At 34.3% G+C, this 15,825-nt stretch overlaps 1 protein-coding gene across 1 annotated transcript in view; it reads right to left on the bottom strand.

Annotated features, from left to right (window-relative positions):
• Positions 1-14,575, bottom strand: part of LOC147871738 (uncharacterized) — a 37,008-nt gene extending 22,433 nt beyond the window's left edge. The window contains exons 1-3 of the mRNA XM_087360168.1: positions 14,570-14,575; positions 12,529-12,978; positions 9,023-9,202 (exon numbers count right to left, since the gene is read on the bottom strand). Coding sequence (XP_087216294.1) covers positions 9,023-9,202; positions 12,529-12,978; positions 14,570-14,575 — 636 coding nt within the window. The remainder of the gene's footprint in view (positions 1-9,022; positions 9,203-12,528; positions 12,979-14,569) is intronic.
• Between the last annotated feature and the right edge of the window lie 1,250 nt (positions 14,576-15,825).

The raw sequence follows: 15,825 nt of genomic DNA on the forward strand, positions 1-15,825 counted from the left end.
AGACAGTTTAGCACCACTTCTCTTTAATCTTGCCCTTGAGCATGTAATTAGAAAACTAGCAGTAGACACCAAACGCACTTTGGAATATAAAATGGTACAAATAGTAGGGTATGCGGATAACATAAATATTTTGCGAAGATCATTAAGATCAGTCAAAGAAGTAGTTGAAGTGCTAGGCAAGAAAGGAAAAGAAGTTGGATTACAAATTAACACAAGGAAAACAAAAACCTTAATACAAACAAGAAGGAGATCATTAGACCATCATATAAAGATCAAGGAACATGAAACAGAAGTGGTGCAAAGATTCACATACCTGGGAGTATGCATAACAAATAAGAATGAGGAACTATAGAAATACAAAGCGGAATTCAAGTGGCCAATAAAGCATATTTCTCGATTTACCACTGATAAAATTCCAAGGAATAACTAAGAAAGTAAAAATCACATTATATAAAACTTTCATCCATAGCATAATATCATACAGGAGTGAAAAATGGGCAGATAAAGTTGATCTTTTTTTATGGAAAATCCTGAGGAAAATTTTCAGCCCAACACAAGAAGCAGGTGAATGGAGGATAAAAACTAATCAGGAAATCTATAAATTATATAAAGACATACCATTGTCACAATTTATAAAAATCAAGAGACTTCAATGGGCAGGTTACCTGATTCGGATGGACAACATCCGAATTCCAAAGATGGTATTCAAAGGTAGTGTTGGAGGAAGAAATCCAGTTGGAAGACCCAGGGACAGATGGGAGGATGCAGTTCAAATGGATGCCACACTTCTCCTGAGGATTAGAAATTGGAAGAAGGCAGCGGAGGATAGGACTGAATGGAACAGGAGAATTGAGGAGGTCATGGACCGAATACAGACCAGAGAGCCACAGAAGAAGATTTCTTTCAGTTACGCACTTAGAAAGATATAACCAAAAATGTGTTTACATCCATATAACAAATCATAATATGAAAAGGTAAATGAAACTTGCCGATGAAAATACTTGTATAATATAAGGGCCATATATCAAGAATCATTCATAAATATCATCAGACTGAAAGGGGTTCAATTAGGCCAAAAGGTAAAGTGGTCCTTCAAATAATTCAAACCAAACTAAAGTCTGTCACAAAATGCAATAGTTGTCATTTGGTTGCCACATAAATATGACAAAAGTAAGAGATTCTGTTTCCTTAATTGCTTTTTCAAGATCCACCTAAAAGCAATAAACAGCATGAATAAAATTTATCTAAAACATATTTTGCAGGGCCACCTTCTTTCGTACAATTTCATGAACTATAGTACTTATAGCACTGAGGTTTTTAAACTTTACTTTGATAGATCATCCACTATAGGTCCATAATAACATTGATCAAAAAATCAATTTGAATGCACTGCAATTATTATCACAAAACTGTCCAAATACTACATGCATTTTCAATCAACTCTGGAGAGCTGTATGTAGCTGAAACTATGCATGGATCTGATTTAATAAAATTTGCTGTATGCTCTCATTCACTTACAGCAGGCAGGCATTTTGAGGTTCTTAATAGAAAATTGACAAACACATTTTATACCAGTTTTTTTTTGTTTTGACCTAGTGCCAAGTACCTAGAGAAAATTGTGTCCCAGGTGATTAGGGCAAGTTGCAGAAAATATATAAAAATCACTTTAGAATTACATTTCTTCTTATTTTTACCAGATATCTCTATCCTATGTGAACTCCCATCATGCAAGTTGAAAGTTTTACTAATTACGAGACTAAGTGATGACTTCAGAATATAAATTACCAAATCTGTAATTATGTATACTTTATCATACCAAGCTTAATTAAACTCACCTGAAGACATTTTTAGCCACATTGAAGGGGTGGTACTTAATTAATAAAAGCACAATTTAGCAAGTGTTACATGGCAGAAAAGACACAGGTGACAACTGGAAATGTCCAAGACCAAGTTACTGAAAACCTTGGGGCCAGAAAAGAAGTCCATATAAAAATGACTGAACAAAGTTCAGTATAATTCACCAGTCAAAGACATAACCCACATTCTTAAAAATATAACTAGAAATCAGCACCAATTTGTATTGGACATGTACCATATTTACTCAAATACAAAAGTGCCTGCTTTCAAAATTAGGGTATATGTTATATTCAAGTACCCAGTTTCTAATACTGTCTTTTCAAGAATCAGTACGTGTATAGTTAGAATTTTGTTATTGTGATTCAGTCTGTAATATAAATCAAGGAAGATGAAGCCCTGTAAGAATGTTTTAGGAATAACATGCAAGACAATGTAAAGAGTCAAACCGTTTCAAAAACACAGGAAACAATTCTCAAGATGTCTCATGTACACAAAATAATTGTTCACAGAGTCAGCCCAACCAGCCACATTTATGAGTGAGCATCTGCAGTATTAATAGGCACATCAGTCACCAACATTACTCCATTCAGCAGCCATTTCTACAAAAGTACAGGCACTTCCTTGCAAAGTACAATTACAATTTACTCACCATTAGTGTTAATACATACACTATGTTCATAAGCCAACAAGCACATTTCTGGTATGAACATCTTAATTTAATACAAAATAATATGAAAGGAACTACTAAGATTATATTATTCAAAATTAAAGAAAACAAAAAAAATACAGAACATCAATATAATATCATCCTGAAAATTACAAAAATGTGGATAAAAGGCACATACCAATTTTCTCATGTCTAATCACCATACCATGACAAAACACAGAGGGCATGAAAGTAAAGATGCATGCATTTTGGCCTTGCTCTAACATGGAGGAAAGTGGTTAACTTTATGTTCTGAAAATTTTATTCTGAGAAAAGGGTCTCTGGTACTAAACATATAGGAGGTTTGATGGACCCCACAACATGTATGAATATGGGTTGAGAGAAAAATTCTGCCTAACAAGAAACAAAATCTAGTCACCCAGCCCAGAGTCAGTCTCTCTACTGATTGAATTACATCTCACACAGTGTTAATTAAACACTTCATCTAAAATGATTGAAATTTTTTATTTATCACATTGTATACTGTGGTCAGGTAAAACCTATGTACTGGCAAAACAATGCCACTACAATCTTCAGTACAAAGAATCATAATGCTTGTCAAAATGTTGGTTACATCCACGCTGGGGCATGGCTCCAACTCGGGAACAAGACAACAAATTTGAGATTTTGTTCATTTTGTATTAAAATACAAATGCAAAATAGGTGAACAGTTGCTGTAATAACAAATCTGCAACATGTAAATGTTCAACAGTTACTTTATTTATGTTTGGTACCAATGCTGAACATGAATGAGTAAACTATGGAAATGGTAGCCAGCCAAAAAACCTGTGCTGTCATAAAAATCATACATCTGCTGAATTGGTTAGGCTGTACATGAGCTGGTGACAACGTAAAAAAACTCAAAATGGATTTGTTTTTTAGAAAATATACCAAACCTTCTAATCTTTGTTGTATTACAGTTTTCCACCTCAGTTGTGATTACACAAGAGGAAAAAGACTGTAAGTACTCCAAGTATACTGCAGTGGCCTGTAGACAATGCCATTCTGTACAAATTCAAAATCAACAATAAACAGGAATTATAAAATTAATATAATAATAAGCATTATGGGGAAAATTAGAACATTATTTTTACACAATACAAAGTAAAATACAATTTATCTGCACAGTCAAGACGTACAAAGTGCTATGTGACATTTAAGGTTCTCATCAATGTCAGGAGCTATATAAAATTCAATCAAAATGATCCATTGTACTCAATGTGAAGGGAACTTTTTCAGTCATCAAAGTAGAGTAAAATGTTAAATAAACACAACAGTGACATTACATCAACTGGAAGTTATCATCAATTTCTGAAAAATGTGTTGTCAGTCCTCTGTATATAAAGTACAGTTGTACTTGATTTTGTATGAGTGAAACTTCAGTATCCAAATTTTAACCCCTCAACGCCATCCAACATTCACAGCATAACCAGCAGTTATTTTTTTATGCAATGTTGTTCATTCAGTATGAAATCAAGGAAAAAATTATGGGCTTTCATCTCACATATGTTTTATCACACTTTCATTTTCCTGTGGCGCATAAATTACAAATCTGTAAAAAAAATTCTCAGCCTGACTGTTTCGTATGTTACATTACAGTCAAATCCTGTCTCTACTATGGGATTTCTCATGAATTAAATGCATTAGATCAATATGAATCAAAACTTAGATTGACTACTTACTCCCTGCCTGTTGATCAAAACAAAAACAAAAATTGTTGAGTGTTTTCAATTACTGTTTCATGATCCAGACAGTGCTGCCTTGACTTAAGTATTTACAACATGAACTGGAATTTTTTATGGCTTCATCTTGACTCATAAAGGTATAATAAAAGTCTTCCAGCCACATACAAAACAATTACAATTCTGTATACAAATGCCTGTGTTGTGCAGTTAGCATGTACAAGCCTGGTGTCTACTAGCAGGAAGTGATCAGGTATTCTGAGTGATAAAGTGGGTTAATGTTTCTTGGCAGTGAATGCAAAGAAACTTTATCAGATTCAGTGTATGATATTGACAATGAACTGGATGACTGTACCCTTCTCGGTGTTGTGGTGGGCAGTAACAGTGATTAAATTACTTAAGACTTTGTATGGGCAGACACAAACAAATACAAGGGACAAAGGAAAAATGTCATGGGTAGTATTGAGCCTCAAGGTGCTGCAAAACAAGTGAAAAAAATTGTGGATATTTTTTGAGTCATTTTGCAGCAGAGAACTTATAAAACTGTTGAAGAGACCAATAGATAAGCCAAGCAGTTTCTACTGGGGCATAAATTATCAAGCAGCTCAACTGCTAGGGCCTAGAAACCTGTGACTGAGGGGAAAATTTATGTTTTACTGGGCCCCTTTATGCTTATGGGCCTACCTACCAAGATCATATTTCCACAAGAAGGGTAATTTCTACACCAGGATTTGGAGACATTACAACAGCAGAGACAGAAACTATCTGTAATTATTTTGCATTTTACTAAAACTGAAACTGTCAACAGATTTCAAGGACAGAATTTTTTTTTAACATTCTTCCCCATAATTTCACATCTAAATAACAAATTTCAGAAACTGTATTTATCAAATCAGGATGTTTCAAATAAATGACTGATACTTTGAAAGGCTGTCTTTCAGACAGTACCTTCCTCCCATGGTATAAAAATTTTGAATCAAAACTTATGAGCTGTGTGACATTACTACTGCAGACTTGTGGTCCTTTCTTGTACATGCAGGCAAGGACATAGTCAACACCAAAGAAACAACAGCAATTAGTCTGAAACTGGCAGAGCCTGTACTGAAACAGGGATGGACTGTGTGGATGTATAATTTCTGTAACTCACCATATCTGGACAAAACAATGAAGACTACTACACAAGACAGACTGGATCAGTATATTAAACTGAAGAGAAAAAATGTTTCAAGACAAATGAGAGACACAAAACTGAAAGAAGGTGAATAGCACAGCATTCTGGCCCTGTTTCTGTCACAAAGTGGAGAGACAAATCTTCACTGATTTCTATGTGTCAGTCATGACACTAGGGCTGTTACAGTTAAAAGCAAAGAAATAGTCAAGCCCATTTCAATGTTAGATTACAATCAATGCATGTGTGGGGATGACTTGAAAGGCTGACTGCCGCACACCTATTTGATGGAGAGAAAGTGAATGAACAAATGGTATATTTTGCAAGCTTCTGAATATCTCAATTCTGAATGCCATGATAATATACATAAATAACGCAGGGAAAAGAAATGATCAGCTGTCATTTAGAAGGCAGTTAGCTACAAGACTTTGTGAAATGCGCTGGAACACAAAGTTCCAGTCTGACATTCTTCAAATAACTACTGCACCAAGCATAATTTATAGGGTAATAAATTCCGTTCCTTCATAATTCTTAAAAGTATACTGTGAAAAAAGTAATTCTGAAATAGTCTTATGTCAATTCTGTGCACTTCTCTGGACACAGTGTTAAAGTTATAAGGAAAAAATATCGTTTCTTTCAAATATTTTGCTGTTCAAATGAAATATTGCATTTTAAAGCTTTAATATTTAAATATTCTCTGCCTCCAAAACTGTGTAAAAATTAAATGTCCCATGGTGTTGAGGGGTTAATGCAAACCTGTTATAATCAGGTATGATAACTAAACATAAAAATAAGTGGCTTCAATCAGGAATTAAGTTTCCTGTATATTAATCCATAACAAAACACAGGAAGGATTTTTGATGACAAAATGTACTGTGTCACCAACAGCTTACCAATCAAGATACAGAGTATCTCCCAAAGTGCATTTCCTTCGCTGGTTAACTTACCAGGAGCATAGCACATCTGCCATCCCTTATCAGAGATACTGTCAGAGATCCAAAGTTTTCATGGCATTAAAAATGTGGATCGTGGTCTTCTGGGTTGTGACAAAGTATAGTCTTCTAGGTAGTTACCAGCATTTCAGAGGAACATACTGCCTTCATCCTCTTGGTAGAAGTGAGTCAAGCTGAGGATGTGGGTCAGATATATACTGGTATGGCAGCCAGTGAGAATGGTAAAAGAAAGAGAAGGATAAAGGAACCACGATCCATACTCTATATTTACCACATAAAACAATTACATATAAGATTCAAAATTAGTGAGAATGTTTTTGTTTAATCCAATATTGCCACTGCCAGAAACCTAACCACTGTTACTAAATAATGACAATGAACACATTATTTATTAACAATGTTTTACAAAGACAAAGTTTTCAGACTGAAATGTAAAAACATGATGTCCATTGAGTCCACAGTATCATCTACAGTTTTTGCATGTGTGGGTAGATTTTACTATATGCTGGCTGTCAAAATATACCATGAGAAATATGTATTGGCTTTAATGAGGCCTTTATCAGTGCCACCTTCTTATAATGTGTCACATATGGTTAACTCTCTGAAGCTGAAACTTATCTGAATGATATTTAAGAATTAAATTTGTATCTCAAAGAAAATACAACACTTCTTACCTAAGATCACCTGGTTAATGCTGTTTCAGAAAATAATTCCTGATTACGCCAAAGAATACAAAATACAATTACTGATTATTAAAGAATGTGGTGCACATATTTACCACTGGGCTTTAAAAGGTTAAATCTATAATAATTATCCTGTAATTATAAAATTATGACATACAGTCTTTGTAAAGCTCCACATATATCTAAAATAATTATACTTTCAAATTAAAATAAGTCTTATTTATATATTCCAACAGTTTTAAACAACCTGGTAACATTGATGTCATAAAATGTTAATTCAAATTCTTCAAATGGTTGTCATTTAGATTACTATCAGTATTAATTTTTTTTAAACTGTTAAAATGTGAAACAGAATGCATTTTAATTTAAAACTACAATTATTTCAGACATACAGGAGGATTTCTAAGGCATCACATATCATAGTTTTATAATTACAAAATGATTTTGTGTAGATTTACTCAAATGTGATGTATGTAAGGATGATGATGATGGTCTGACAAAGGCAAAATTCACTTGCCACGGTATAATTTCACAACCAATGTAATTTTAAGTTTGTTGGTATATATCAAGAAAACATTTACAGCAGAAACTATACAGCATACAGGGATACAACATGTTCATTATTTTCTCATGATTCTCTAAACATTTGTGACAATGCCTGACTCATTACAGGAACACTATACTGGACATATTTGATAAACATAACATTTCGGTACTTGACTCAAGTCCTGTCTTCTGCCAACTGGCTGCCATCATTGTTGTTGTTGTTGTTTATTTATGGACGATGATAATGATGGTCATGATCAAACCTAGACCTTCCGAACGCTAGGCTAGACCGCTTACCACTAAAACCACCAGGGTGGCCCAGAAATGATTGTAGTCATAACTATATTTATGTTATGTTAGATCCATTTTTCCTATTCCATAGCACAAGGAGCCATATGCAGTGAACATCTACGCTTGGTTGACTAATGACGTTCTGTTGTTCTGATGAATACTATTTCAAGATGGCTGTCTTCTGGGTTGTTGCACTCTGTAGTTTGATAGAAGTTTACTGACATTTCAGAAGTCCTTACTGCCTCCATCATCAGTGCGATGAGTAGTCGCATCACCTTGATGATCGAGGCAGCAGAGACCTCTCAAACTTCAGCAAACTTCTACCAGACCACATAGCACAACAATCCAGAAGACAACTATCTTCAGACTCACTGTCATGAGAACCTCAAATCTTAATACTATTTCAGTTTCCTTATGAATCACTTTTCTTCTTGTGGATGATTTCTGCCTTCTCCCATCACATTCTATAGTCATCATCCTATGGATGTTCTGCTATTTTGGACTTGGAAATTTCTCTCAAACTTGTGATCCTGTGTTGCATTTGGTTTTGGTAATTCTGATGCTCGATGAACTTTCTCTCTCCCCTAAATATTTTTCCCACATTTGCGTGGGATGCTGTATATAGTCTTTTCCTGGATTTCATTCATGGATTTGGTCTGATGAGTACTCTGAAATCTGAATGATTTATATATTCTGAACATTTCCCCCTCCAATTCTGCAATTTTTTCTGATAACACCTACTTATATAGCACCATTTGACTGGCAGGGTTACATTTCTAGGTTTGGCTGAGAATTTCACTTATGAGTTGTGGCAGATATTCATTTCTTGCTTCATATTAATGACACTCTTAATGTTGCTTCTTCCTTTTCCAAAGTAGAATGATCACCCCTCAGTGTGAATGCAGTAACAGAACTTGTAGGTTTATGCTTAAAGACAACATGCTTCCAATGCAATAAACTGAAGATCCAACTCCCGAAACACTGTACATCAAATGTACTCAGACAATAGACAATGTCCAATACAGTGTTCCTATAACATTATTTTCTCCCTATGACTTGCCTCTTGGTGACGAGAGTCTTATTTCCCACTCTATCCATTGTGCCCTTATTCCAGTAAATGTATTTTATCCACTCACCTGCATATTAGTAGGCCTGGCCATGGGCAGCAAACCTGCATATTGGGCTGCTACTCTGCCAATAGCTGCTCCCATGTTTCTTTGTGTCTGTGCCATCACTGTTCCACTATAGCTTGGTGGAGGTCCTATTGGAGGCTTTCCACCATTTGGTCCATTTGATGCCACTTGTTGAAGTTTCTGCTGCAAAATAACAGACAAATATTAAAACACACTTTCAGAACACTGAGGCAGAAAATTTATATCAAAACTTTCCAGTTGTCTAAGAAAAGTATGGTATGTTATTTCAAAGTTATCCTATAGAATGTGACAGTTTGTTCTGAGTGAAATATGATAATCATCTTGACTAAGGACTGTAACTGGGTCTCCAGCTTTACATTCTTGTCTTACTATACTGGGCTATGTTACCTACTTTTACAATTTCTCTCAATAGAAATTGTCAAGTAGGGAACAGAGCACCAATGTTGTCGTGGAAGTTAATTCTTGTTTACAAAAAATTTTAACAAATTATAGCACAAATGTCTTAAAGTAGGATTCCCTGATTAAATTTTCTTCCGCAAGTATAACACCAAAAAATTATTCTTTATTTCACATTTGGAACATATCCAAAAATAATAAATTATTGATATGTATTTTTATGAAAAACATCTAGTCATACTATACTAAAAGTTGTTTATATAACTGTAATAATGATTATCCAATAATCTTGATCACTTTTCATTGTTAAAAATTAACTTTTCACAATCACAGAATACAAATGACACTGCAGTTAGCACAAGAACTTATGACACATGCTACAGATGCATAGAAGTCCCCCTATTCTGCCCAAAAAGAGTTCGCCAGTTTTCCCTATTCGCAGCTTATGCATGTGGCTTATTAAAGTACAGCAGTCTATCATTTGCTGACATCTAGAGTTTGTTATATGTATTTTCTTCATGATCCAAATTAACACTCATCAGTAATAACAGGATGGAACAAAATTATTGTCCTGAATTAATTTGGGTTAAAAATGTTTGCAATATCTGTTTCGCCCTAGCCATGGCACAACTTCATTCTTTATAGAACAAATTACTTCACACCAAACAAGCTAGTAAGTTAAACATTTTCATCTTAAGAAAATATTTTATTCAGGATCACCCTCCATCTACAACATTGCATTGACACACTGAACATATTCCATTAATTATGGCAGGTCCAACAAAGGTGGGTACCACTTTCCTCCTAATAAATAAAAGTGGGAACACCTGTACATAAAAGCAAGAATATATGTCACAGTCCATTAATATTCAACAATGAACTCTAGTTACAGTAGACATTAATCAGATGTGATTATTTCATACTGCTGTATGAGTTTCTCAATCTGGCCAGTGACAGAACAGTATCCTTTGTATTAAAACAGCAAATTCAGCATTTGCATTAAATTTCACCTGAGGCTGAGATTTTAACTACAAATATGAAAAGCCCTGTGATATGTCAGGTTCTCAAACCAACAAGTACAAAGATATGTCTTTATTTATCCTATATTTTTCTTCTTTCCATTTATTCCTTACCTCCCTTTATTTCCCCATTTATTTTATATTTCTTCCATTTCTTTTCTGCAGTCTTCACTGTTGGTCACCTGTCAGTCCTCACAAGTGCTGTTTCTTACCTTCTTTGCATGTCAGGAATACATCCATAATTCCCAAGTATTAATTTCTTCAGTTTCATGTTCTTCTATCCTCTTATTTAATTTCCGTATTTTTATTCTTTCCTACCCTCATTTCACATGCTGTATTTCATGTTTACTTGCTGGTCTATAACTCTCCCCACATCCCTTGGCCAAGTACTCCCCCAAACCCCACTTTAAAAATCAGTAACTATCAGTAACTCTGCATTTTGTATTTATGGGTTTCACGTGTGTCTCAGTGTAAACAGGGATTATTTCCTGAAACAGCATTAACCAGTTCATCTAAGTTATGGAGAAATGTTGTTTTTTGTTGTGTTATGCAGGTCCTTAAAGAGCACTAATGGAACAGAAATTTTTGAATGATGATCATAATGTGGCAGTGACAAGCTGATGACAGGTTTTTCACCAGCATATCTCTATGAAGGGATTCATAGCACTGGTTTCTCACTGGGACAAGTGCCTCTAAAGGAGTGATGATCACATAAAAAAATGATGTTACAAAGTCTGAACGTGTGCAAGCAGCATCACATCTGTGGTAATAAATGCTTTGACAGTTTCCTCTTGTATACCTTACTAATCTAACTTCATTCAGCAGAGTCCTCCTTGAGATAGTGATAGTTACTCAGTTGGTCAAGAAATTCCCTCTTTTATGGAAGCCAAAGGTTTGTTACTGTGTTCACAAGCACCATTAAATGAATGGTGCAAACCTCTGGGGTTATGCTTTCAAAACATAATAGCAACTTTTGGAACATATGGTAATACACTTCATGCAATAACGTTAATTTTACCTGTTAAATGTTCCAAAATAAACTACAAAAATAGCATTTTCTGACACAGGATCACAGAAGTTAGAATTTACTGTATTTACATAAGACATTTTTCATGGTTGCCTAACAAAGAAAAACTTGAAGAAAATGAAAAACAATGTCATAACCTTATCAAGTCATTTAAAAACTCTAGAAATGGTTTCCTTTGACCAATAATACCAGAAAATACTTTCTTTATTCCCACGTTCTAAGACACAAGTTTATTTTAAAGAAATTACATCTTGATATCTGGTTTGAAGGGGGAAAAGATGATGTGTGGAAACCACATAAACATGTAACTCAATACATAAGGTGGGAAATAATTCATACAATCCTGAAGACACCATAAATTAAGTTCAAATAATATATATATAGTCACCTACTAAATAAACTGCACTGTGACAAATACAAATATAAATTTAGAAGTTTCATCCTGTAATTTCTTTCTCTGTAGCATGGAACATTCAAACAGCTCCAGTTTCATTACAGAGTATTAAGCATTAGATTCCCCAGATTAATTACTTTACTCAAGACATCCAAAACCTCAACAATACAAGTTTCATTACTTAATAACTGAACACTACTAAAACAGAAATAAGTACGGTTAGATATTTCTACTTAAGAAACTGCAGGCAGAATGTGTAACAATAAATTGTTATAGATTCTAATACATACTTTGTAATTCGTTAAGTATACTTAACAATACAAACTGCAAAGTTATTTGCAAGTAAGTTACATAGCAATCCATGAAAATTCTTAAACACTGTATAATTAAAGTAAACATATTCTGGATCTTCTTTTTGGCTATAAAGGGACAAAAGATGCTTATGAGATAGGGAAATGCATAGTGTGGGAATTCACAGCTGTCAAAGATTCAAGCCAGACTTGCATTGCAAGAGTCAGCCTGAGAAAGTCAAATTTTACACCAAAAACGCTCTTAAGTCCTGCAAAGTATTGAACTGTAATATAAAGGCTCAGAGTCCTTCTCAGACTTGACAGAGCTCAGTGCAATGCAAACCTGCCTAAACCAAACCAACCTGTACATTAATGTGGCTTCTCTTGATGGCAGGACTGGGAACAACCAATGCTGTTTCCATCAGGAGGTTGCTACACCTGCGCTGTCGACACACTTGGTGTGTCCGTGTGCTGTTACAGGGTGGACACTGTCCACAATTACCCACAGTTGTGCAGCCTTTGCATTTACCACATCGTTTGCGTTTCTTTTGTAGCCGGTGTCCATCCATGTTCATTCCTGATAGATCTCTAAGGCCAGAATTTTCTTTTGGCTCAGTTTCCTGCCTTCCTTCTGGATGCTGAACAGCTTCATAGCTGTTGTTATTGTTGTCATAATCTTCATCACCAACTTGGTATGTCAATGAAGGTGAAGGATTTCCAGTCTTGTTGCACAATCCATGGTAGGATAACAAACTCAGATTTCCAGCAGATGACGTTGCAGATTTGAATATTGGTACAGAATCAAGCCAGGGCTAAAATGTGAGAGTGGAATCAGAAGGAAAGGTAATGCTATTAATACAGTTACTTTTACTACAAACACAATACACAAACATTCTGAGTCTTGCAAAAACAGACTGCATTTCAAAATGGCAAAACACTACTATTGTGAAATGTTGGAATTAAGCAAAAGAAATTAATACAAAACAGTGAGAAAGGAAATCTCCCAACAATTACAAATGCACATACAAAGCAGGCCAACTTGCTATCAGATGATACCCAAATTATATGGACACAATTGTGTTGTTTTTTTGTTAGGTAATCTAAAGAGAACTTATTTTATGCAGATTATCATTTCAGATCAACTGAATCTTTCACCACAGAGTTATTTTGTTATAAAAATATATTTTGCATAATGCAGTAATTAAGGGTCAGCAAATGATTGTATACTCCTAGTGCTGCATCAAGTGGAATATAAGACATGCTTAATTAAAAAAGAAGTAAATGATAAGAATTTTTTTAAAAATTTGCTTGACATATTCTGCCTTGCCTTTTCAATTAATATTTATGAACAAAAATTCAAAGCAATTACATTAGTCTATGTTTCACCTCACACAGAGGAACAGCAAGGCTTAATTTAAATATGTATAATTCTTTGTCAAATGAGAATTTCAGTATCTGTATGACAAGCAACATGCTTATGAGTTCTAATTACAGATAATTTGTTGTAAAAGGAACCTACAAAATCAATTAGACAGGATTACATCACAATCATAGGGGCATATGCTGGGAAAGTATATTCTTATCAGCTATGACAATGTGTAGTCTTGTAAGTGGTTACTGATGTTTTGGTGGAACATACTGCCTCCATCTTCACCTCAAATATGATACACACTAAAGAATGTTCTTAATTTGCATTACATTTCTCACCATCAGTTTCATCTTCCATTAAACTGCATACATCAGCATACTTAGAAAATTCTAACCATAAACATTTAATTTTAATATTAGGTGCTTTGGCCAAATATTGAAAGAACAGTTTATACTTTAAAACCTAAAGAACAATTACCTCCCTATATAGACTTTTGTCCCATCAGTATTAAATTAAACCTACACTAGTCATGGTTATGCAAACAAGCATAATTTAGAAACAAAGACAAATTTCCAATTACCATCAAAAGCTAATTATGAAATCTGAATTTAACTGTAGCCCTAAATGTTTATCAAAACAATGTTTCAACATATTAGATATTGGCTTCTGTAACAAACAACACCTTGCACACAATTTTCTGGTATCTATAATTGTATTTCTTATACAGGGCATATTTTATTATACATGACTGATTTTACTGCTGAAGGCAATTTGACTAATGCTATGGAAATGTGTGAGTATGGTCAGACTAACATTCAAATTCTTTCAATAATTTAAAATGTTGATGTATGACTGGTGACATGACATTAGTACAGCAAAGTATCATCTTCCTTGACTGGTTAGTTCTGCCTCACAAGATAGAATAAATACAAAGACTGAAAATAAAAAGGCTCATTCTGGTCTAGTCATCCATTCATCTAAATATCCCATTGTATCTAACAGTATGCAGCAGAAAAGAACAGGAACTTAATTACCTTCATGCTTCCAAGAACAAATATCAGTAAATTCCATTAATATCATGCAAAGTGTTTTTGATAATACTGATGGTAATCAAATAAGTAGCTGGTTACATTTCTAAAATAATCCCAACTTCCAAATATATCACAGCCACGCATCATTTCAATTCCAGAACATAAAATAACTGCCAATTTTCAAAAGCCTGAAATTATGTTTGAATCAAATTTGTTTTCAGGTCCAGATAATCAACACAGATTATTAAGCTTACACGTTTAACAATGACATCACAAAAGAGGTGCACCTTCAGAAGTGACAGTAACTAGAATTGGTGTTCTAAGGAACTAAATATAGTAATTTTAATATATTCAATAGGATTTGAGGTTTTCACAGTGGCAAGTATGAAGATGTCTGTCTTCTGGGTTTCAACACCATTAAAAGTCTGGTAAACGTTTACTGAAATTGCAAAGGGGCCTGCTCCATGATCAGAGTGATGATCTTGATGCTGTTCAAATTTCTATACCAGCACTTGAAGTAAACAATGGACTGTATGCAATATGAAGCACCAACTTCACTCAGTGCAGTCAAAGTAATTAATTAGAATGGATGCTGTCATGCCAAACATACTGTAACATAATAAACCTTAACTAGCTCCATGGAGCATAATCCTCATTGAGAAAAAGGACAGATGCACAGTTTATGGAGAAATTTTCCAAATTTTAGACCCTAAACTTCATTGCTATATTCACAAAAAACATTACTGAACTCTATCTTCAGCCAGTTGAATCCAGTCCATACCAAGTTTCTTCAAGATTCAGTTGAATATTATCATCCCACATATGCCTAGATTTCCAAAGTGGTCATTTCTTTTCAGGAACTATAGAAGTTTCTATGCACTTCCTGCTGCTCCCATGTGTGCTCCATGTTCCACCATCCTACCCTCCTTCATTTCATCATCTTAATATATTTGATGAAGAAAACAAATTACAAAGATCCTAATTATATAATCTTCTCCCTCCTATTACACCTAAGGACATTAAAATAAACTGTCTGCTAGTACACAGAATACAATGTTTATAAATTTTCCAGAAAGACTTAATGGTAGCTATAAACAGTATAAATTCCAAATGTTTCTTGTTACTAACACAGAATGGGAAAGAATCATGCAGTAATAAAGCAAACTGCTGCACACTTCTCACACTAAACAAAGATTGGAAATGTGTACTCTGTAAGGTAAATAAAATTTCCAAATGCATTCTTAATATCACATCTGATG

Source organism: Zootermopsis nevadensis, unplaced genomic scaffold (assembly GCF_977971745.1).
Source record: "Zootermopsis nevadensis isolate Lab colony 2312 unplaced genomic scaffold, Znev_1.0 Znev_ptg000040l, whole genome shotgun sequence".
NCBI lineage: Eukaryota > Metazoa > Arthropoda > Insecta > Blattodea > Termopsidae > Zootermopsis > Zootermopsis nevadensis.